This window comes from Podarcis gaigeae (assembly GCF_964106915.1).
Source record: "Podarcis gaigeae genome assembly, chromosome: 1".
Lineage (NCBI taxonomy): Eukaryota > Metazoa > Chordata > Lepidosauria > Squamata > Lacertidae > Podarcis > Podarcis gaigeae.
Window position 1 is genome coordinate 47,031,338 of NC_139678.1, and position 22,683 is coordinate 47,054,020.

At 42.7% G+C, this 22,683-nt stretch overlaps 1 protein-coding gene and 1 long non-coding RNA gene across 3 annotated transcripts in view; one reads left to right on the forward strand and one right to left on the reverse strand.

Moving 5' to 3' along the window:
- On the reverse strand, nucleotides 1-1,576 carry LOC310848830. Its single transcript, XR_014566636.1, has 2 exons — nucleotides 1,487-1,576; nucleotides 1-292 (listed from the first exon to the last, which is right to left on the reverse strand). It is a non-coding gene; the product is annotated as an uncharacterized lncRNA (long non-coding RNA).
- Nucleotides 1,577-2,708: 1,132 nt separating this feature from the next.
- Nucleotides 2,709-22,683, forward strand: part of LOC310848657 (deubiquitinase DESI2-like) — a 47,243-nt gene continuing 27,268 nt past the window's right edge. The window contains exon 1 of one of the 2 annotated variants that reach the window (XM_083748053.1): nucleotides 2,709-2,835. In XM_083748053.1, the coding sequence (XP_083604179.1) occupies nucleotides 2,797-2,835 (39 nt within the window). In that variant the 5' untranslated portion in view covers nucleotides 2,709-2,796. Of the gene's footprint in view, nucleotides 2,836-18,382; nucleotides 18,482-22,683 lie in introns of those variants that run through there. The other variant, XM_083748052.1, reaches the window with a different exon arrangement.

Genomic DNA, 22,683 nt, shown 5'->3' on the forward strand with positions numbered 1-22,683 from the left:
TAGCCTGCCCCAACCTTTATTATTCCCATTAATTCAAACCAGTGCTGCCTTTTGCAGCCTGCATTAACCTGACAGAGCATCAAAGAAAGTGGCTGGGTGGACTGAGTGGCTTGCAGTGGTTAGACTGAGCTGTTCCTCTGCAATCTCAAGGGGGCAGGATGGATGGCTGTAGAATCCACATTTCCCAGGTTCTCCAGTCGTATTTCACTCTTGGATGGCACTCAAAGATCCTGTGCTGTCACCCTGAAGACGATATTTCACAAAACAACTTTTGCTGCAGAAAGAAAAGGGGCTGGGAGCAGGAAAAAAAAATGTTAGGTCAAAATTATTCAGTCCAAGAGAGTATGATGTCACATAGGATATTACAATCAATCAATCAATCAATCAATCAATCAATCACAACACTAGGAGTTTGGGATCCAAGCCATCTCCCTTGTAAGCTAGGGAGTTTTGCCATTGAGCTCAGCAGGAGCAGGACTGCATCCTTGGATTTAATGAGTAACCCAACAGATGGGATGTAGGCTGTACACAAACACACACACACACACACACACACACACACAGACCTCCTCGTACATCCCATGAAGCACGTCCTTGCATCTTATACATTCTAAGCATTCATTGGGATTAATGAGTCCCTGTCAGTCCTGTATTCTAATTCAGAACACCCCTCCTTTTTTTTAAAGTAGTGGTGCATAAAATTATCTCCACCATCCTGATAAATCCACTGAAATGTACCCTCTCTGTAGAAAAAACTGCAGAAGAATAAAATGGGTCTCCCCTCGTTCAGAACAGAGAAGGGGGGGGCCAGGGGGGGCTTAGGCAGGTGAGCCGGACCTTTTATCCTCAGCATCAATATGCCTGCTGGATCTTGCCATTCCTCAAATGGAAGGTAGGAAGGCTCTCTCTCTCTCTCTCTTCTGTTGAATGGTCCGCATGCAGCTGAGGGAAAGCATTCAGCTGTTGCCTGCGAAAGACCAGGGAATGCTGGGCTATGCTGATGTAACAGGCTCTCTGCAATTTTCATTCAGATGTGGTTGGCTGCAAGCTGGCAGCCAGCCTCAGCTACGCCTCCAACTCAGATGAGGTAATCCCAGCTCCCTTTTTTGGCTACTCCAAGCAGGATCTGCGCTTCCCCAGCTTTCAGGTCAGCTTACTCCCCTCCCTGAAATTCACCGGACACAGAAAGACCACCCTCTTTCCTTATCCCCCCCTTTCCCTTCCCTATCTCTTGATTGCACATCCCACTATGTTTTTTTGGGAAGGGGAGGGAGGAGCGATCACAGGAAGAAATATACCGCAATGGATTCATACTTTACTCTGGCCTCCAGGTCCGATTTGAACGGGATTTGCGAGTCTCCGGCAAGGATGCACAGCCCCGCTACACCCCCGCAGCCCTAACTAGCGACGGGATAGGAGAAAGTCCACAACACCTTCCCTCCCCCTCCCCCTCCTTCTGCGAGAAGTCTCAGCTGCTGTGACTGACCTGCTTCCCCAGCTCCTGGTTGTCGAATCGTCTCCCTTCGGAGATGCATCATCTTCGGAGAAGATGGAGTGGAACTCTTCTGCTCTTTCCAGCCACCGAGGGATGCTTCTGTTGAGGCGAGCTGGCGCAGAAATCAGGGGTCTGAGCCTCCAGTGCAAAGTGCTGAGAAGAGCAAAGTCTTTGCGCTCAGGATTTTCCGGGTCACTGCTGTCCTCTCGTCAGCATCTGGAGAGCTCTTTGCACGCGATTCTCGTCAACGGGTCTCCAGAGTGCGGCTCCGAGGAATGGACGGCGCGAGGGACTTCAGCACTCTGGACAGCTCCTCCGCCGAACCGCTCCAGAGGCTGAACTAAATGCTTTTGTTCACGTCCAGCTTCCCTTTAAGAAAACTCATCCCCCTACTGAGTATGGGTCCCCCCACCACCAGAGCCTCAAAGAGTTATCCAAGCCTTTTCTTGCTTTTTTCAAAGAAATCTTATGAGATGGCTTGCTTGCTACACATCCCTTGAAGAGCCAAGGTGTTAAGACGTAAACCTCAGGACCCTGGAGAGCTCCCGCAGGTGCCGAAACTTTGGGAACAGAGAAGAGACCCCCAGGAAGCAGTGTGGTGTTGTTGCTTTCTCCTTAGCTGGATTTAAAGGCTCTCTGTGTTGCATAGATGAGCTCTTATTTCGTGTGCAATGCCTGTCAGAGAGCTGTTCTAGTCTAGAAACCTGGTGCTAAGCTTCACTTTAAGGTGTTTTATTATTATTATTTTACTCTTTACTAGAGCATCTCCCAGCTCCCAATGTCACTCCACACTTTGAACTTCATTATAAATATTTATACTTTGGCTGAAAGTCTGCTCCGGATTCTTCCCCCCACCCAGCCTTTAATCCTCTCGTCTCCCTTCTGTGGTCCCCCCCATTCTGAGAGATTTAGGACAAGGGTTCATCCACAACGCAAACAATCCAGCCCTTTGGTGCTGTTTAGGATTTGCAGTTAGGAGAGAGGCAGGACGGGGTCTGGCTTGAGCATGCTATACAAACGCTGCCACATCAGTCAGCTGCAGTATTAAAAGAGGAAAGCAAGCAAAAGACTGAATGTTCTGTTCGGAGGTGAAAGGGGAGCATCTTTTCCAAAAAAAATTGGCATCAAAGGGCGGGGGAAGCCCTTCTTGGACATCCCCATCACAACTGACTATTCTTCACACAAGCATTTCTTCCCTGTGCAGCTAAGAGTGAAAGAAAGAAAGACCCCCATCCCTTTGGGCATTCCCACATCTGGCAGGGATTTAAAGGCTTAAAATCCAGCCTTCGCTGCAATCGACAATGGCAAATGAACCAGTGATTCTGAATGTTTATGACATGGTGAGTAAGAAACAATCTGATGCCTCTGTTGGGGTGGTGGTGGTTGGGGGGGCGGTGAGGAAGACGATTCCAGGATGTTGATTGGACAAGAGATTCTATTATGATGAGCCAAGCAGCACAACTCACAGCACTGGCCGGGCTAGATTTTCACAGCCATTGGTGTGACAGGGATGCTGGCGCCGACACTTGCTTCTTTGCTTTTTCACAGCCTGTCAGAGCAAGCTCAAGGTAAAAAGATGACAGGAAATTTGGGGGGGATAGTACCTTGGAAAGGCTTTTCATCCCTCCTCTTTAATTTTCAAAAGCCCAACTGGGGATGGGGGGGGGATGGAACCGGGAGAGTTATGACAGAATAGCCTGTTTTCATAGCTAGATGCCCTTGACATTCAAGGCGATTAAACACTCTAGTAGTCTAGAGGAATGGGGAGAGAGATTTAATATGTCAGACCCTCTTGAAACCTGATCATGTGTGGAAAAAAATACAACAGAGGTCAATGAAGTTTACTCCCATGTAAGTGTGCAGAGGATTGCAGCCTTCATGTTCACATTCCACATTAGGACCTCAGGAGCATGAGTGAAGTCGGTGGGGACACCTTGATCAAATGGGATATAATTGAAGATGAATATTGTCACCAGAGGAATACCCAATTTTAAGTAGCAAAGCTTCTATCACTGGGTCCTCAGGGTTCATCTCCTTGTCTCATACAGTGGTACCTCGAGTTACATATGCTTCAGGTTACATACGCTTCAGGTTACATATGCTTCAGGTTACAGACTCAGCTAACTCAGAAATATTGCTTCAGGTTAAGAACTTTGTTTCAGGATGAGAACAGAAATTGTGCTCTGGCGGCGCGGCGGCAGCAGCAGGAGGCCCCATTAGCTAAAGTGGTGCTTCAGGTTAAGAACAGTTTCAGGTTAAGTACAGACTGCCGGAACGAATTAAGTACTTAACCCGAGGTACCACTGTAACACTAGAACTCATATACATCCAATGAAGCCAAATGCTGGATGATTCAGAACAGAGAAAATAAAATTCCTCTTCACACAGTACGTGATTAAACTATGGAACTCACTCCCCCAGGAGGCACTGATAGCCTTTAGATGACTAAGAGAGGAGTAGACAAATTCATGGAAGAGAAGGGTATATCAATGGCTACTAGCCATGATGGCTGTGCTCTGCCTCCATGGTCAGAGCCAGTAATGCTTCTGAATACCAGTTGCCAGAAATTGCAGGAGAGGAGGATGCTCTTGTGCTCAGGTCCTGCTTGCAGGTTTCCCACAGGCATCTAGTTGGCCACTGTGAGAACAGGATGCTGGACTAGATTTGCCATTGCCCTGATTCAGCAGGCTATTTGCAGGTTTATAATAAAGCACTTTCTCAGCCAGTGATGTCTATGAGAAACACTCTCTTCAGATTTTACCCAGTTGGGGATTTTGGAACTCCCTTTGCTGTTAACTTTGATCTTTCGTTGTTTTTCTGTGCAGTCCTCTCCTGGTGATGATGGAAATCATTTTGATTAACCCCTATTTTTAAAATGAGATATCAAGGCATAGGGGGTATTTAATGTACAGTTTCTCATGGACTCTCAAGGATAACTTAATATACTTCTCTCTTATAAGAATAGGCTTGGCTGTGGTATATAGCCAGTACCTCTTTGAGTGATGTTTTCCCCTGCATTTTCTAATCCAATACTCAAATGTTTGTCAGACGTCACAAAACATCATTCAATTTTATTGTTAAATTAGGCCCAGCAGCTGGCTTTTTTTTTTTTTTTTGTAAATGCTCATTTTCACCTCTGAAAAATTTATGAAGGATCTGTTACACTAATGAAAGCTAAATTGTAGCAACAAGTCACAAAGCCCTCATTAAAGAATGATGATAAAAGGTTTTTCAGGAATTCCAATCAGAGGAGGCATGTCCAAAGTCCATTTGGGGGGCTTAATCCGGCCCGCTGGTCTGTTTAATTTGGCCCCTGTGGCAGTTTATTTCCTGGGGTAAAATCATACAAAAAGCTCAACAACTTCAATCCTAAAAAAAGGATAACAACTTGGGTTGGCCCTTTGGTCGGCCCTCACGGCCCTTCACTTCATCAAATTTGGCCCTCTTTGAAAAAAGTTTGGACACCACTGAATTAGAGTGATTACAATGTGGGCAATTGGTTAGTATTTGATATTAAATATTCTGGACTTTAATAATAATAATAATTTGTTATTTATACCCCACCCATCTGGCTGGGTTTCCACCAGCCATTCTGGGTGGCTCCCAACAGAATATTAAAAACATGATAAAACATCAAACATTAAAAACTTCCCTAAACAGGGCTGCCTTCAGATGTCTTCTAAAAGTCAGATAGTTGTTTATTTCCTTGACATCTGATGGGAGGGCATTCCACAGGGTGGGTGCCACTACCGAGAAGTCCCTCTGCCTGGTTCCCTGTAACCTCACTTTGCACAGTGAAGGAACTGGCAGCACTGGACCTCAACGTCCGGGCTGAACGATGGGGGGTGGAGACGCTCTTTCAGGTATACTGGGCCGAGGCCGTTTAGGGCTTTAAAGGTCAGCACCAACACTTTGAACTGTGCTCGGAAGTGTACTGAGAGCCAATGTAGGTCTTTCAGGGCCGGTGTTCTGTGGTCTCGGTGGCCACTTTAGTTTGGTTACCGTTTCAACATTTTGATAATTTGCATTTTACAGGTTCTGGTATTTATTTATAATTTACTTATACCCCACCCCCCTTTAGCCAATAAATGTCTTAGAACAACTTACAAAAAAATCACCTCTGTGGTGGTCCTTTCCCTCAGGGTCACAATATGAAAACACAGGATACACAAGGGAAAAGAAAGGAAGGAGTGATAAGCAAGCTCAAGAACAGGTTCTTAAAGTTACAGCCTATGTCTGTGGCAGTTCTGGATGCCTTAACCTTTATAAAGAGCAGTCTCTCCCGGGAAGCTCTCTTCCGCCAGATCTGTTATGTTGCTATAACTGTGTCCACAAAGCCATCTGTAAGGCAGTGTTTTGTTTTGAAATTGTTCCAGACATTTAAAGGCTCACCATGTGTTGGGTTTATAAATGGCAGGAGCGTGTGTGTGTGTGTGTGTGTTTATTATCTATATCTATCTGTCTGTCTGTCTATCTCTCTCTCTCTCTCTCTCTCTCTCTCTCTAATCTATCTATCTATCATCTATCTATCTATCTATCTATCTATCTATCTATCTATCTATCTATCTATCTCTATCTATCTATCTATCTATCTATCTATCTATCTATCTATCTATATCTATCTATCTATCTATCTATCTATCTATCTATCTATCTATCTATCTATCATCTATCTATCTATCTATCTATCTATCTATCTATCTATCTATCTATATCTATCATCTATCTATCTATCTATCTATCTATCTATCTATCTATCTATCTATCATCTATCTATCTATCTATCTATCATCTAGTGATATTTGTGCTGACACACTTCAAAGTGCCCACCTAGCAGGGCACTGAACTCTCTTTAAAAAAATTATTGCAAATATAAGTAAACATTTCTAAAGAAAGCAGGCTTGCTTACTCATCTCTTCTTTTTGTTGGCCATAACCAGAATCAGATAAAAATTCTGTGTCATTTTAATGCATTGTTATTTTCAGGACGTACTTAGGGGCTCCCACCAGACTAACGTGGCCTGAAGAGCAGTATGTGTCATGTCAATATCTGTCTGTCTCAATGCTCCCATTGTTTTAAATGTTAGCTTCTCAAATCATGTTGTTTCCCCTTTCTCTTGCATTGTTTGTGCCCTTCCAGTTGGAAACTGCACCCAGAAAGTGTGATTTATTTTCAAGGATTAACTCAAGCCCCATCTCCCATTTTAAGCCAAAGGAACACATTAGGAGCTTCTCGTCTCGATTTTTTAGGAGGTACTTGAAAAATTACTGCAACGAATGCTCTTAAAATATACTTATTTGCAATATTGGTCATTAATAAAGAGATTGATTTATAATTCTTGGCGAAATGAAATACAAATCTTACGTTTAGTGTTTAGTGAGAAATAAACACTTGTGGACTCAATTAAGTTTGCTTCCTATTAATTGTGTTTAAAACTGTAGCTTTAGGAAGCTCCTGGGAAGATCAGCTGAGGAACTGTTGGATCCCATTGATCTCCTCCACAGCAGGAGAGGCAGGTTTATGTACAGAGAAGAGAGGTCTGTTGCTGGGAGTCTCCTGGTGGACAACTTCACTGCCATCACTGTTCCATGGGCAATGGTGGCGGCCAAAACAGGGTGTATCAGAGGAGGCCATGGATCTGCAGGTTCCTAAGTCTCCTTGTTTCCATCTCACTCCCCCAAACTGGTCGCAAAACTACACCAGTCCTGGAGCTGGCTTAGATTTATTGCATTGTATCCAATGTTAGTCCTGCTCAAAGTAGACCCCTTGAAACTAATAGGCATGGCTGGCTTACATCTGCTCATTTCAGTGGTTAGTTAGATACAGTCCAAAGTGATCAATGGGAGGGTTTTGGGTTTTTTAAACTTGACCACAGCAAAAAAAGAAGAAGAAGAAGCTACTTTCCTTACCCTGCACCTCATGGGCATGCACTGAAAGCTTAATGAGTGGTTGTTTCTCTGCCACAGACTCACCCACCATTCCCATTTCAGGATTGATCTGCCCAAATGCAGTCCCTAAACAACTTGGGACCAAGTTACCTAAGGGACTGCCTCACTCCACATGTCCCTTCCTTGCAACTGCAATCCTCATGTGGGACACTGCTGAGAGGTCACTTAGTTTGTACTATAAACTGAACTTTTAGTGTTGCAACTCCAGACCTCTACAATCAGTTACCAGCTAAAATTAGACTGGGGCCTAGTATCTTGACATTTTAGTAGCCACTGAAGTTATTTTTGTTTTAGAAGGCTTTTCCTGAAGTATGACTCAGTCATTTTATGGCATTTGAATTTATGGCACAATTGTAATAATTTGTGTTTTTTCCCCCTTTTTAATAATCTGTATCGTTTATATTTTATCTCTTTTTGTCTTATTGTACGTCACTTTAGTAGCTTTTGTGTGGCACAGTTTATAAATCTGTAAAATAAGTAAATAAATCTTATTTATGTGAGTCCCATTAAGTTCAGTGGGGCTTACTCCCATGTATGGGGGTATAGGATTGCAGCCTTAATGTTTAATATAGTAAGAGCAGAATGTGGCTTGCTCTGAATTTTGGTTGCTATTCCTTCCTTAGATTTCCACCCCCTTAATTTTTTTTATTATAAATCAACAGTTAATTGTTCTGGAATTAATAGTATGCTTTCCAGATGGATTCATTTTACTACTATATTAATTGCTTCTTTGTTTCTTGTTTTTTTACAAAGGTAATGGTTCTCTCAGGTGTGAGACTGGTAGCAGTAGTAGTAAATGCTGAAGCCTAGTTAGGTCTTTTGTCTCCAGATTGTTACAGCTCAAATAGCAAGGTAACACTGCCCCTTCAACTACAGAATTCCTCAGGGCACCATTTTGTCATGTATGTTATTTAACATCTACAGTATATGAAACCGTTGGGAATGGCCAGTAGGGGAATTGAAGCATGGTTATGTCCATACTCTGATGACATGCAGCTAAAATCTGATTCAGGAGAAACTGGACAAGCTCTGGCTCAGTGCCTTAACAGAGTGGTGGACTGAGTGCAATAAACTGAGTTAGAATCTGGGGAAATGGAGATTCTATGGGTAGGTGGCTCCCACGTTGAGAATATATACCAGTTGCCAGTATGGATGCTTCCTCTAATGGCCTAGGTACGTAGCTTGGAAATGCCAAGTTTCTGATTCAGATCCAAGTTGGTCCAAGTTGATTCAACCCTCTTTCCAGGCAGGATCTGAACTGAATCTTATATTCAGCACATACTCCTATTTGATACACAATGATCATGCATCATGGCAGACATATATCTTTGGACTGGGAAAAGCTGTGAAACAACAGTTACAAAACAGTAACTGCTTAGTAGTGTAACGGTGACTATTGGAAGCGGGGTGACATCCAGGGATAGCAATTAACATGAATTTAAAGCTCTGTCTTGCCTGAGAAAGAATATCACTTGACTGTGTAACAGGGGAGCACTTTAGCCACAGGAAAGCATAGCCTAAGGACAAAAGTTCAATTAATGGCCTCTGTGCACATATGAAATAGCCGCTTCATGAAGCCCTGATGTCTTGTCTATTCAAGAATTCTAACTGTTTATCTTCATTGTGCTGGACATATACAAGAATGAAATGCCACATCTTTAATGAAATGTTAACAAATGACACCTATAATATTTTTCCCCCTGTCACATCAAGTAAGAACTCACAACCACTCACCTTTCCTTTACTTAAATAAGGCAATGTAGGAGAAGAACATATTAAGTTTCCTGTGCAGACAAGAAACCTGTGAAGGGTGGGGAACAGGTGATTCATTGGATGGCTAATTGAAATTGTGGGCTTAACAATGGCATTTTTGTCTCCAACTGGATCAACCTGAATCCAAAATTCTCTGAAGATTTCTTTTAATGGTTAACCTGTGGCTGCCGAGACAGAAGCCAAATGAAAAGAAAATCCCTGGACTCTGAAGGTCTGGTAGCTTCAGTTGCTCCTGTCAGCCCAAGAAAGTAATTCATATCCAGCTAGGGAAGTTTTGGTTTAAAAGAAAGAAATAATTATCAGCAGTAGGTAGTGTATGGAATAGCAATCAGTTGTAAGTCAGGGAGCTGTCAGGATTCAAGCCTGCCTAAAATAAAGCCTAATTCACAGACCTAAGGGCCTATCTAGTGTAATATGGATAACAGCTATAATAGTAAATAGTGATGGGGCAAATATGCACTGAGTAGTTCAGGGGGAGAAGATTCAGAATACAAACTCCCCAAGTTCAAAAGGCCTCTGCCCATTTTTTAGCCAGCCCAGCCCCCTTTGAATTTGGGTTCACCTCAAAATGTGTTCCCCCACCAGCCATTCATCCTAGATGCTCTCCAAGCAAAGCAAATTATTTTCAATAAGGGCCAGGAGGTAACCAGTAGTGAAGAGGACTTAGCAGTAGAGATTATTTTCCTTCTTCATTGGAAAGGACACTCCTGAGTGTTGTGTCCAATCAGGGAGAATGGGATTTGAAGTTATAGAGGTTATAAAAAACTGTTCTTTTCCAACAAGCCTTTTAAGTAGAGATCTTTCCTGGTCTGCATCTGTACTTGAATGGTTTTTATGTGTTTTAAGATGTTTTAATATTTGTGTATTTGCTGCCCTGGGCTCCTTTGGAAGAAAAGACAATATATTATTATTATCTGATTGGTCAACTACATATTTGTATTTTAAAATATTTCAGATTTTGAAGACTTGACTGTTTGCCATACCTTCTTGTGACTCAAATAATCTCAGTCTAGATTTTAGAAATGTCCTTAGCGTTCAATAAACCCAGATCTAATAGCAGGAATTATTCTGAAGAGCTGCACCTCTTCATGACAATGTCAACCTCTGCTAGCCAGGAACTGTGTGTTTCTTTGGACTTCAAACAAAGTTCAGACAAACCATATATCCTTATAGTAAGTGGTATAACCAGCTTGGGATGGTGTTTTATTTAATATGCTACCTTTCAATTAAAACAAAACAAATCTCTTGAGGTGACTTCCAATTAAAATAGACAAAAAACATCATAAAAACACAATCAAATCCAATACTACAGCAGATCAATAAACCAGCAGAAAGCAATGGTAACATCATCATAAAACCGCATAGCAATAAAATACAGAAGTGGCAGTAAAAACCATCAATGATAATTTATGGGCATATTGAATAGTTTTAACCTGGCACCTATAGCTCATCAGGACTGCCAAGTGAATATCCTTGGGGAGAGTGTTCCACAGTAGGGACATCACTACAGAAAATTCTTATCCCCAGACTCTACCCTTTCAACCTCCAATAGCAGGGGAACCTAGGTCAGGGCCTCCAAAGATGATATTCAAATAAGGCAAGTTTATATGGCATCAGGCAGTCATTCCTATAAGCAACTGTTTATAGTGAATATGTTTCATACTGGTATATTGTAGAAGTCATATTGTATCTGTAGTTGTGGTTTTTTAAAAAAATCTGATATGTTTCTGAGTCACTCTGTGCTCTGTGTTCCCCATTCACTTTTATGAGAAGCTTTAAATTGTTCACTTTTGGCAAAAGTAGATAAAATTTGCAGACACAGGAGCCATTCTAGAGTGGATTGATGTAGCCTGCCAAATTACAGGCAACTATCTCTGGTGTGGGTGTATGACACCTTTAATTTTTAATTTTGAAAAAACAAAGGAAAAATCTGTGGCTCATTATATTTTCTGCCAGAATTGTACTGAAACTGCAAAATTCATATTAGTTTTGTATTTTTGAGAGGTGGGTGTCTTTTGAGGGGCTTGCCTCTTATTCTTTCTTACCTTAAAACAATTAAGAGGTGTTTGAGTGGTTGTACACTTTTAAAAACATTAGCAGCTTCACTCTAGCTGGCTTAGCTTTCTGGTATCCTTCAATATGAAGGATCAATGGAAAAGTAACACACAATGATTTTATGACCTACTTTAATTTCTTTTCCTGGCACAACACATGAGTGATTTGCTCATTGATCAGGACTCACTGAACCACCTACAATATAATTAGCATGAGCAAACAACAATGGCCATTGAATTGCACTGATGATGCTCAGTTGGGGGTAAACCTGAGTTCTGGAGTGTACCACTTTGAATGGCAGGATAGTGTTCACATGACTGAAAGGAGAGAAAAGTCCTGCACAAAGGAAACATCTGTCAAGGAGACAGAGTCTAGTCCACCTTGCTATGTTTCTAAGCGCGCGCGCGCGCACACACACACACACACACATTAAGTCATGTGAGCCCCATCCTATGGTCCAAAGTGGAAGGTTTACCAAATCATCCACTGTGCGGGGAATTTAGTCTGTAATCTCCAGGACATTTTGGGTAAGTCTATGCTGGAGGAGGGAGGAAGGCAAGAGAGAATTCTAATTGTATGAGAAATTCAGGGGTGTCAAATAAAGAGTCACAGAATCATAGAGTTTGAAGGGATCCTCAGGATCATCTAGTCCAACCCCCTGCAATGCAGGGATACACAACTCTCCCATACAGGCATTGAACCTGCAATCTTGGTATTATCAGCACCATGCTTTAACCAACTGATCTATCCAGGTGTAAAGTTAGTCCTCCACAAAGTGAATGTGGGACCTATGACTGTTTAACTAATTTAGGGTTGTAATTTTGGTTCCTAATATGACAGTGTGGTTGTTATGCTGCCAGAACCAGGAACGTTAAGTTTTAAATCTGATTCTGAAAAGCACTATTCATTCCAATGAATGCCCTTCCTCAAAAGACCCAATTCAAGCCATGTGAGATTCAGTCCCTGGCATCTCCAGGTGGGGCTGGAAAGACCCCTGCCGCAAACTCTGGAGATCCATGACTGGTCAACTGAGACCATATTGAGCTAGATGGACCAGTGGCCTGACTCTGTGTAGGCATCTTCCTATGTTCCTATCTTGAAGTCATCACATGACAAAGAGTCCTTGGTGATGGGCACTGAGCTGCAACACTAGGGAGGTGGAATGGCAAAAGCTTCAACTGATATTTGTGTTGCCCTCAAATGGATCAATCCTACCTTTTCTGGGAATTGACAGCCCCATGAGACTGAAAACAAATCTACAATATCTTCCTCCAAATAACATTTCCCTCGGGGGTATGTTCAGCTTTTGGCTTTGCACAGCCCGTGCTCTTGACTGCAGTGCCATCAGCCCACCGGTCATGGCATGTGATTGTTATGGACACCCATTAGCCTAGAGCTGGCAGGTTTCCCTCTGGTCATTGCTTGGGGAATAACATTAAGCCAAACTTGTTTCGGCTGCTAAGGGCAAAGCAGCCTAAGGGCACCCTATTCCACTTTAAGACAAATGGGGGTAATGCTAAACCACAAGCATTTTGGAAGTCTCAGTCACCGCCCATCTCTAATTACTAGATAAATCACTACTGAGAACAAACTATGACACTATCCCCCTCCCTCCCCCAAAATAAAAAAAACTGATTAAATAAATATGGAAAGGAACTGGAAGATTCTCACTGAAGATGACGCTGGCGTGTCGTTAGTGTGTTTCAAACATGGGGAGATAGCGAGATATAAATGCAATCCTTGCTGGATTTAATGAGCTACATTGCGTGGGTGGCTGCATAATACCATCCAGAGCCTCTTCTGTCACTGATGGAGAGATTATGCTTAGCAACATCGCCTGGCAACCAATCACAGCGTCATGCGTTGCAGGAATATCACTTCTGCTAAAAGAGAATTAGATATTACGGTCATTTGCAGCGTAGTGTACTGTGGGCCACTTTAGAGTATAGGACCCCCAGGCTTGCTATCTCAGTCTACGCAAGCATGAATTGCTTTGCCTGCTTGGGTGGTGACCAGACAAATGCGTAGACATGTAGCAATGTACATGGTCATCCTTCAAGAAGCTGCGCACTGCTACTTGATTTGCTTTTTCTTTTGTAAGTAAAGAAGCATTTTCTGCCTATGTTTATAGGTATATACAGTGGTACCTCGGGTTAAGAACTTAATTCGTTCTGGAGGTCCGTTCTTAACCTGAAACTGTTCTTAACCTGAGGTATCACTTTGGCTAATGGGGCCTCCTGCTTATCGCCGCGCCGCCAGAGCATGATTTCTGTTCTTATTCTGAAGCAAAGTTCTTAACCTGAGATACTATTTCTGGGTTAGTGGAGTTTGTAACCTGAAGCGTCTGTAACCTGAAGCGTATGTAACCTGAGGTACCACTGTATCGTTATATAGGGTAAAACACTTATATATAAAAGCTAACCTCTGTTGCTTACACATATGCAGGACTGGCCCTACTGTTAGGAAGAGTGGGGAGATTGCCTCAGGCAATCGATGTGAGGGGCAGCCCAGCTGTTCCCCCCTACTAGAGGTCAGACCAGTGTGGATCATGCACCTTGCTCTTCACCCGCCAGAACTAGTCTGCTGCCCTCTGGTATGGAGAAAGATACCATCCAAGCCAGCATTAAAGTCAGATTCAACTGAACATCTCATCTTCACCTTGGGCAACAAAATGTTTTAGGTTAGCCCTGTAGAGAGGTAGACATATGTTTGTATCCCGGTTGTATGTTTGGATGTAATGATTTGAATGGGGCTGAAATGCACAACAACTACAAGTTTTATTGGATGGAACTACTGTAATTATCTTGACCCATCCCCTTCTAGGTTCAGGCCTGGCTGTGGGATTAAATCAGCCTTGGTCGCCCTGACAGATGACCTTTATCAGGAGAAGGAGAGGGTGTGTGCAACCCTGTTAGTCTTTCTTGATCTCTCAGTGACTTTTGATACCATTGACCATGATCTCCTCCTGGTGAGATTGGTATTGGAAGCACTAAAAAAAAATATCACTTTCGTTCCCATCCTATCTCCAGGGTCAGTTGCAGAGAAGAGTATTGGATGGTTTTATTTTGGCTTCCTGAGAGTTGTGCTGTGAGGAGCATAGCCTACCATCTTGCTTCCAGTGCTGTTTAACATCATTAGGAGATTTGAGGTGAGGCGTCATCAGTGTGCTGATGGCACCTAAATCTATTTCTCTGTGACATCCAAATCAGGAGAGGCTGTGCAAGCCCTGGACTGGTGCCTGGACTCAGTGGTGGCTGGATGAGGGCCAAGAAAGTGTCTCTGAATCTTGGCAAGACAGAGGCTCTCTGAGTGGGTGGTTTCTGAGTCCATATAGTTGGCAATTGCCTGAAGGAGCAGGTTCATAGTATAGGTTCATAGTATAAGGGTGCTTTGGGAGCCACCTCTGTCATTAAAAATCCAAATGACCTCAAAAGCTAGGAGAGACTTTTACCAGCTTTGGAATGAAATTCAAAATGTACACTGATTTACTATCTGTTCCCTTAGTATTTTATTATTTCTTTTTATTCTAAGCTAGTCAGCCAAAAAAGCCCTCAATGGATTAATGACCAATAACTAAAATTACATACAAAATTACAAATAACTGGGGCATGGAGAATCACAACAGCAATATTAGCAATTTAACAAAATGCTTTCCTGAATGCATACTATACGTATTTCAGATTTTCCAAATTTAAAGAAATGTTCAAAAAAGAAAGCAAGTGGATGGCGTCTAGCTCTAGACAGTGATTACACTCATTTCCCAGACTATTTTTCTGCTGTTATCTGAGCAAAATCATTATGTGATGTGCAGAAACTGAGATAAAATAAGATCTCACAAATAGGATCAGCACCCTTCTTGGGGACTTTTGAAAAAGTGCAGCAATTCTGGGCCTCCCACAAATATCAGAACAATTTCTGTGGATGCTTCTCCTGCAAATGTAGTGATAGCCACCAACCTGGAGGGCTTTAAAAGAGGATTAGACAAATTCATAGAGGATGAAACTATTGGTTTCAAACTAGCCATAAGGGCAATGTTCCACCTCCACCATCGGAGGCAGTTTGCTTTCGTGCACCTGTTGCTGAAAATTACAAATGGAGAGAGTGCTCTCATGCTCAGGTCATCTTTCCATGTTCATTGCCAGCTTTCTGTAGGCATCTGGCTGTCATCATCCTCATCCTCATCATCCTCATAGCAGTGGTTGGCCACTGTGAGAACAAGATGCTGGACGAGATGGGTGTTTGGTCCAATTTAGCAGGGCACGTCTTATGTTCTAAACACTTTGCTTCTCCAAAGACAAGCACCTTAAAAGAGGGAATGCTTTATACACCCACTAATAAAAGGTTGATGTATCACTTACATCTGAAATATACAAAAACAGGTGTAAGCACCTTGAATTCCCTTTGGCAGAAAAGGTAGGCTATAAATATTGTTATTGATAATAGGCCCTAACAATAAAGCAACAATGGCAACAAAGTACTTATAACTGGTCAATTAATTAGAGGCAGTTAAAAGAGGAATAACTTTAGAAGCGGGGGGGGGAGTCCTGAGGTTCAGGGAACCCCATAAAGGTACGGATTGATTGTGGGGTTTGGGTGGTTGTGTAAAAAACTGTGTTTTATTTTTGAAACTTTGAAAAAATTGGGGTGGGGTGGGGTGGGGTGGGGGAATAACTGGGTGGGAAATATAAAGAGTCCTGCCTAGAGGTTTATGCTCTACAGGCAACGTGGAGAAATGGAACTGGGAGCAATAGGGAGCTTACTTAATCAATTAAAAGGGACTTTCCAGAAGGGCTACAATATTGTACAAATTTAGGCTGCTGAAATCCTATAGAAGTCAAGGTAGCCTGCATCACTGCAAAATCTGCTTCTTTATACCTCAGATGAGTAGGTGCAGAAGGGGATGGCACCCCCCCCCCACCTTCCATAGTTGTACAGAAGAAGGCATTTCAGCAATCTACACTAGCTGAAATGCCCTCCTCTGCACAACTATTCAAAACAGAGCAGCCCTGCATTTTTTCCCCTTTGCATCTGGCTACCTATAGAGCCAATTAGACAGGGTAGCACTGTGCTAGATGATGTGCAGAATGCAGAGGTGTCATGGCCCCTGCACGTTCCTGCATCTTTTGAACCCCCCTGTGTCTCTGGTGAAAGTAGAAGGCTTGTTAGTCTGTGGAAGACAAATGGCCTTTGGTATTGTTTCTTCTAAGTCTGCAAGTAAATAAAGCCCATATTCTGTCCTTTGCAGGTAGCTCATAGACTCGTAGAATAGTAGAGTTAAAGGAACCCTGAGGGTCATCTAATCCAACCCCCTGCGATGCAGGAATCTCAGCTAAAGCACCAGTAACAGGTGTCCATCCAGCCTCTGCTTAAAAATATCCAAAGAAGTCTTCTGTAGTAGTTTGGATTTCCCAGTAGGAAACCACTGCTGTTGGTTGTAAGCTACTTTCCAGGTGCTTAAACATAAACATGCAGGTGCTTCATTTATAAATCTTGCTTCAGAAATGAGACTTGTGGAGGAAAAGATGGGTGAGGGCTGGAGCAGTAAATAGCAAGGAATGGAGCAATCTGTTAATGCACCCACGACTGTAGCCCTTTCCTTTTTTGCTGTGCTCCTGCTAAGATAGACAGACCACATGTCTGACCTATCAAGGAGGTTATTCTATTAATAATAATAATATACAAGAAGGTTGTATATTAATTCCAACCACCATACATTCCATTGCAAGGTTTTGCACTATTGCCCAATTAGACATAGTGTGCAGAAAGGCATTTGCTTGCATTTGTTCCTTGTCCGTTAGAGAAAAATCCAAATCCTCTCCTGGATTTGCTTTTTCAATTCACTTGGAGGAGGAGGATTATTATTTTGACCACCCACACAGTCATCAGGCCCAGTCCTTCCTTCCACCCTGCTACCACCTGTCAAGGTTATAATATCTTTGGTGTTTTTCAGTAGCTAAAAACCAATGTACTCTTGATGGCTCAGTTCCTTTCCAAGTTTATCCCATCTTCTATGCACAACACAATATGTCAGTGTGTTTCCAGAGAGTATCAGAAGTGGGATATGATATCCAGCACGTGTGTACCTAGGTGCATAATATTTTGAAGGTGTAAGCCTATTTGAACCCGTGGAATGGGTAAATTTTAAATTAACAACAAACTGATATTATCTTTGCTCACCAGCAAGGAGCTCTTTGAATGACAGTCCTTTTAATCCATCTAATTACAGAATCTCGGAAGGCAGGTAAGCAGACGCCAATCAGTGCAGTCAAAGTTTCATTATACAAACTATAAATTATTTCTTCACAGGGCATTTATATATCACGTTGGTTGGTTCACACACTCGACATACATTATCTTTGTAGACTTTACGACAGCCTTGTAAGGTAAGCCTGGCAGGCAGAACCAAAAACTTGGCTGCTCTATGAGCAGCCCAGTCTGCACAAAACAACAAATTGGCCTCAGCAAAAGGCAGATTGCAGGTGGCTGGAATGGAGGCATGAGACAGGTGGAAGCAGGTGGAACAGAGTGAGGAAGGAGGAGAAAAGAGTGGAGAGGACAATAAAAAGAACAATGAAGTTTCTCTCAGCAACAGGCTGCCCAGCTGCAAACTAAGGGGAGATGATTTATTTACACAGCATTTAGGCATCACATACCATTTCACTACCTGCAAAAACAAAACACCTAAATTAGGCAGTTGAAATCAAGAACGCTTAGTAGCATCCACACCACACAACCATTTCAAAGCACATTTAAAGCATGTGCAAAGCATGCAGCTCCCCCCAAAAGGATCCTGGGAACTGACATTTGCCGAGGAATTGTAGATTGGCGAGGGGTAAGCTACAGCTCCCAGGATTCTTTGAGGGTAGCCATGTGCTTTAAATGTATGGTGTGGGAAAGACTTTGGAGTGTTCAGTTGCCTTAGGGAAACAAATTCAGAATGTGCTTTCATTCTGACTTGTTGACTTTAGCACCTAGCTCTGGCTGGGAGCTCTTGAGGTTGTGGTGAAGTGGGCAAACCAAAATCAACCTGACAAGCCAGAAATCTGCCTGCCACTTTCAGGCAGGGAAAGGCCCAACCACAGAGAAAGGCCATGTTTAATGACATCTCTTGAAAGCTCTGTCCTGCATGAAACTCTTGCCGAAGACCCGCAGACATTGTGCCTCGCCCTTCGCTTTCTGTTGGGAGCTGCTGGGCTATAGAACAGAAAAAGTGAGTTTGCCCCCACCCTCAAAAAAACGCCCCATTTAGAAAACTGCAGGTTAGACGCAGAGAGTTCTCTGCAATCACATTTCCCTTGTCACAAAGGCGGCGGCGGCGGCAGCTCTGCGCCTCGGGGAATCGCTCTCCGCAGCGGCTAAATACTTGACGGAGACAAAGGCCGAGAACAGGTGCGTGGGCCAGTTCCTAGCAAAGCCGGTCCCCTGCGAATAAAAGGGAACCTCTTTTCGAGGGAGCTGGAACAAAGGGGAATCAAGCATAAAGCCTGGAGGCCAGGGGCACAGCTGCCTCTCCCGCTGTCCCCTTCCTTGCCCCAGAGGGTGGCTGGAGGGCTTTGGAGGGGACAGGCTGAGTGGCAGCTCCTAATTGCCTTCGGAAGGGGATTTTAACAGACAGATCCTTTCTCTACAAAGTTCAGTGGGGTGGGGGGCTTGGAAATCTGGCAGGGGGAGGTGAGGGACGAAGGCTGGCCAGAGAAGGATCCACAGTGGCCCATAAGATACCTATTTACCTGACCTTGACACAAAAGCTCTTCTCACACACTATGTAAAAGGATGAAAGTTTACGGCGTTCCCTCCCTCCTTTCCCTCCCCACTGCTCTTTCCCTTCAACCCCATATTGCCTGCAACAGTAAGGTCTCACACCGAAGGCCACTGACCTGTACAAAGGACTCTATGATTTGAAAACAGGTCATCACATTGATACCTAAATTAGAAACTGAAAAGACTCAACTTAAGAATTACCGCCCCATTTCACTCCTAAATGTGGATTATAAAATTTTTGCAGATATTTTGCCAAGTAGACTTAAAAAAGTACTAAATGAAGTGATTCATAAGGACCAGGCTGGCTTTCTCCCTGGTAGGCATTTGTTTGATAACACAAGAAACATTATTGACATTTTGGAACTTCTACAAACAAATCTTAATACCAGAGCGGTTTTAATTTTTATTGATGCAGAGAAGGCCTTTGATAATATTTCTTGGATGTTTATGAAGAAAAATTTGGAAGGGATGGGAGTGGGGCGGGGGTTCGAAAATGGAATAGAAGCAATTTACACAGAACAAAAAGCTAAATTGATAGTAAACAATGTGGTGACAGAGGAGTTTAAAATTGAAAAAGGGACACGTCAGGGGTGCCCCCTATCCCCCCTATTGTTCATCTCAGTCCTGCAGGTGTTGCTAAACATGATTAGAAAGGACCGGTTGGTTCAGGGAATTGAGGTCGGAGTGAAACAATATAAATTGAAAGCATTTGCAGATGACTTGGTATTAACACTTCAGGAACCAGTCTCCAGTACTAAAAGAGTGTTAGAATTAATTTCTGACTTTGGTCGGGTGGCGGGGTTTAAGTTAAATAAGCAAAAAACCAAGGTTTTAGCAAAAAACTTGACAGTTACAGAAACAGATGAGTTCTCTAAAGAAACGGAGTTGAATGTGGTTAAAAAAGTAAAATACCTAGGGGTGTACCTGACCTCCAAAAATTTGAATTTGTTTAAAGATAACTATGAGAAATGTTGGTCAGAAATCAAAAGAGATTTGGAAACATGGTCAAGATTGAAACTTTCCTTGTTAGGCCGAATAGCTGCTGTAAAGATGAATGTACTGCCGAAAATGTTATTTATGTTTCAGGCCCTACAGATCGTGGACAAGGTGGAATGTTTTTGGAAAGTGGCAGAAGGATATTTCTAAGTTTGTTTGGCAGGGCAAAAAGCCCCGAATAAAGTTTAAAATACTAACTGATGCGAAAGAAAGAGGGGGATTTGCCCTGCCAGACATGAAGTTATATTATGAATCTGCAGCCTTCTGCTGGTTGAAAGATTGGATTTTATTGGAGAACACTGACGTCCTAGATCTGGAAGGGTTTGACAATGCGTTTGGGTGGCATGCATATTTGTGGTATGACAAGGACAAAGTGCACAAACTGTTTAAAAACCATATTGTCAGAAGAGCAATTTTGAGGGTCTGGACAAAATATAAAGACTTATTGGAGAGTAAGACTCCGAGGTGGCTCTCACCGGTGGAGGCCAAGGCATGTAAGAGACCTAACATGGAGGCCCATTGGCCTAAATATTGGGAAACGAGACTGGCTGCACTATGCGCAAATTCAAGAGGTATTTAAAATAGATAAAAAGGTTGGATTCCAGGTGGAAAAATCGAAACTAGAGACGGAATTGTTAGAGCCAAAAAGTAAACTACTTTCGAGAATGTATAACTTGCTGCTTAAGTGGAATACACAGGATGAGACAGTCAAATCCGCTATGATAAAATGGGCTCAGGATGTGGGGCATAACATTATGTTTGTAGACTGGGAAAGGTTATGGAACACCGGTTTGAAATTTACGGCATGCACTGCCTTGAAGGAAAATATTATGAAAATGGTATACCGGTGGTACATGACCCCAGTCAAGCTAGCTAAGATATACCATCTGTCTGACAATAAATGTTGGAAATGTGGAGAGGCGGAAGGGACATTTTTTCATCTCTGGTGGACCTGCCCGAAAGTGAAGGCCTTCTGGGAAATGATCCATAATGAACTAAAAAAGGTACTGAGATTTACCTTACCTAAGAAACCAGAGGCCTTCCTCCTGGGTATGGTAGACCAGAGAGTGTTTAAAAAGGACAGAACCTTTTTCATGTATGCTACCACAGCAGCAAGGATCTTGATTGCAAAACATTGGAAGACACAAGATTTACCCACGCTGGAGGAATGGCAATCACAGTTGATGGACTACATGGAATTGGCTGAAATGACTGGCAGAATCCGAGACGTGGGAGAAGAAACAGTTGAGGAGGACTGGGAAAAGTTTAAGGACTATTTGAAAAAACACTATAAGCTGTATGAATGTTAAAAAAATGCACCTTTCAGGAAACTCTAGCTTCAGCAAATGTAAGTTAATGAAATGAAAATTAAGACACAAGAATTTAGAGGTAAAATAATGAAACAACTTTATTGTGTTTAATACAAAGCATATAAGAATTGGGTTACAGTAAAATTGAAATTAGGGAACATGATAAAATGGAAGATACAATAAGTTTTGAAATAAGTTAACAAATTGCTGATGCTTTATAAGACAGGGAACGTAGGGTTTGGAGGATGTGGGGAAGTCTTGTAGATTGGATGGAAAAAGAACATGGAAATTTGTTATTCTACTATTCTATTTTCTTATAACTATTCTTTATTCTTTTTTCTGTATTTCTCAAAAGCAATAAAAATATTTTTAAAAAAAATATGATTTGAAAACAGGACATACTTTTGTGACCCAAGAAAACTTCTAACAACACTGCTCCATAAGGAGCAGGGGCTGGAGAGAGCCCTGGCTGAAATGAGGGCCACCTGATGGGGCCCAGTAAACAATAATATTAAATAGAGCTCTTCACTTCTCTCTCCATGGGTGCAGCTAGATCCTTTTAGAGAGCCTGGGGTTAGTGGTCTAATGGTGAGATGGGTGCTCTTGATAGGGTCATTGCTTGAGAGCCAGTGTGGTGTAGTGGTTAAGAGCAGTGGACTCGTAATCTGGTGAACTGGGTTCGCATCTCCGCTCCTCCACATGCAGCTGCTGTCTCTGAAGTCTCTCAGCCTCATTCACCTCACAGAGTGTTTGTTGTGGGGGAGGAAGAGAAAGGAGAATGTTAGCTGCTTTGAGACTCCTTCAGGTAGTGATAAAGCGGGATATCAAATTCAAACTACTACTCCTCCTCTTCTTCTTCTTCTTCTTCTTCTTCTTCTTCTTCTTCTTCTTCTTCTTTTTCTTCTTCCATGGGGAAGGGCCAGAGTGGTAGGGCAACTGCTTTGCATGCAGAAGGTCTCAGGTTCAATCTCACGCATGCCCAGGTAGAAGCAGGAGAGATGCCTGTCTGAAACGCTGCCATGCAGTGTAGACAGCCTTGAGCTAGATCGATGAGTGGTTTGACTCCATGTAAGCCAGCTTTTCTATGGTCCAAGTGGTGGCAAGCCAGGTCTGCTGTATTTGCCCTCACCCCCACTCTGCTGAGAGGGGCCTTAAACGTCTACCCCAAAGTCCTGCCCTGCTGATGCCACTGACGTCTGTGCACACTTCAGTGGAAGTGTGGAAATACTCTTCCTAGACAGTGAGAAGTGCCACCCCAAGTCTCATACTTCCATTTTTTTCTCACTTTTTAACTTGGTTGTGAAAATTAAGATGCTGTAGCCTCAAGGGTGCAAAAAAAGGGAAG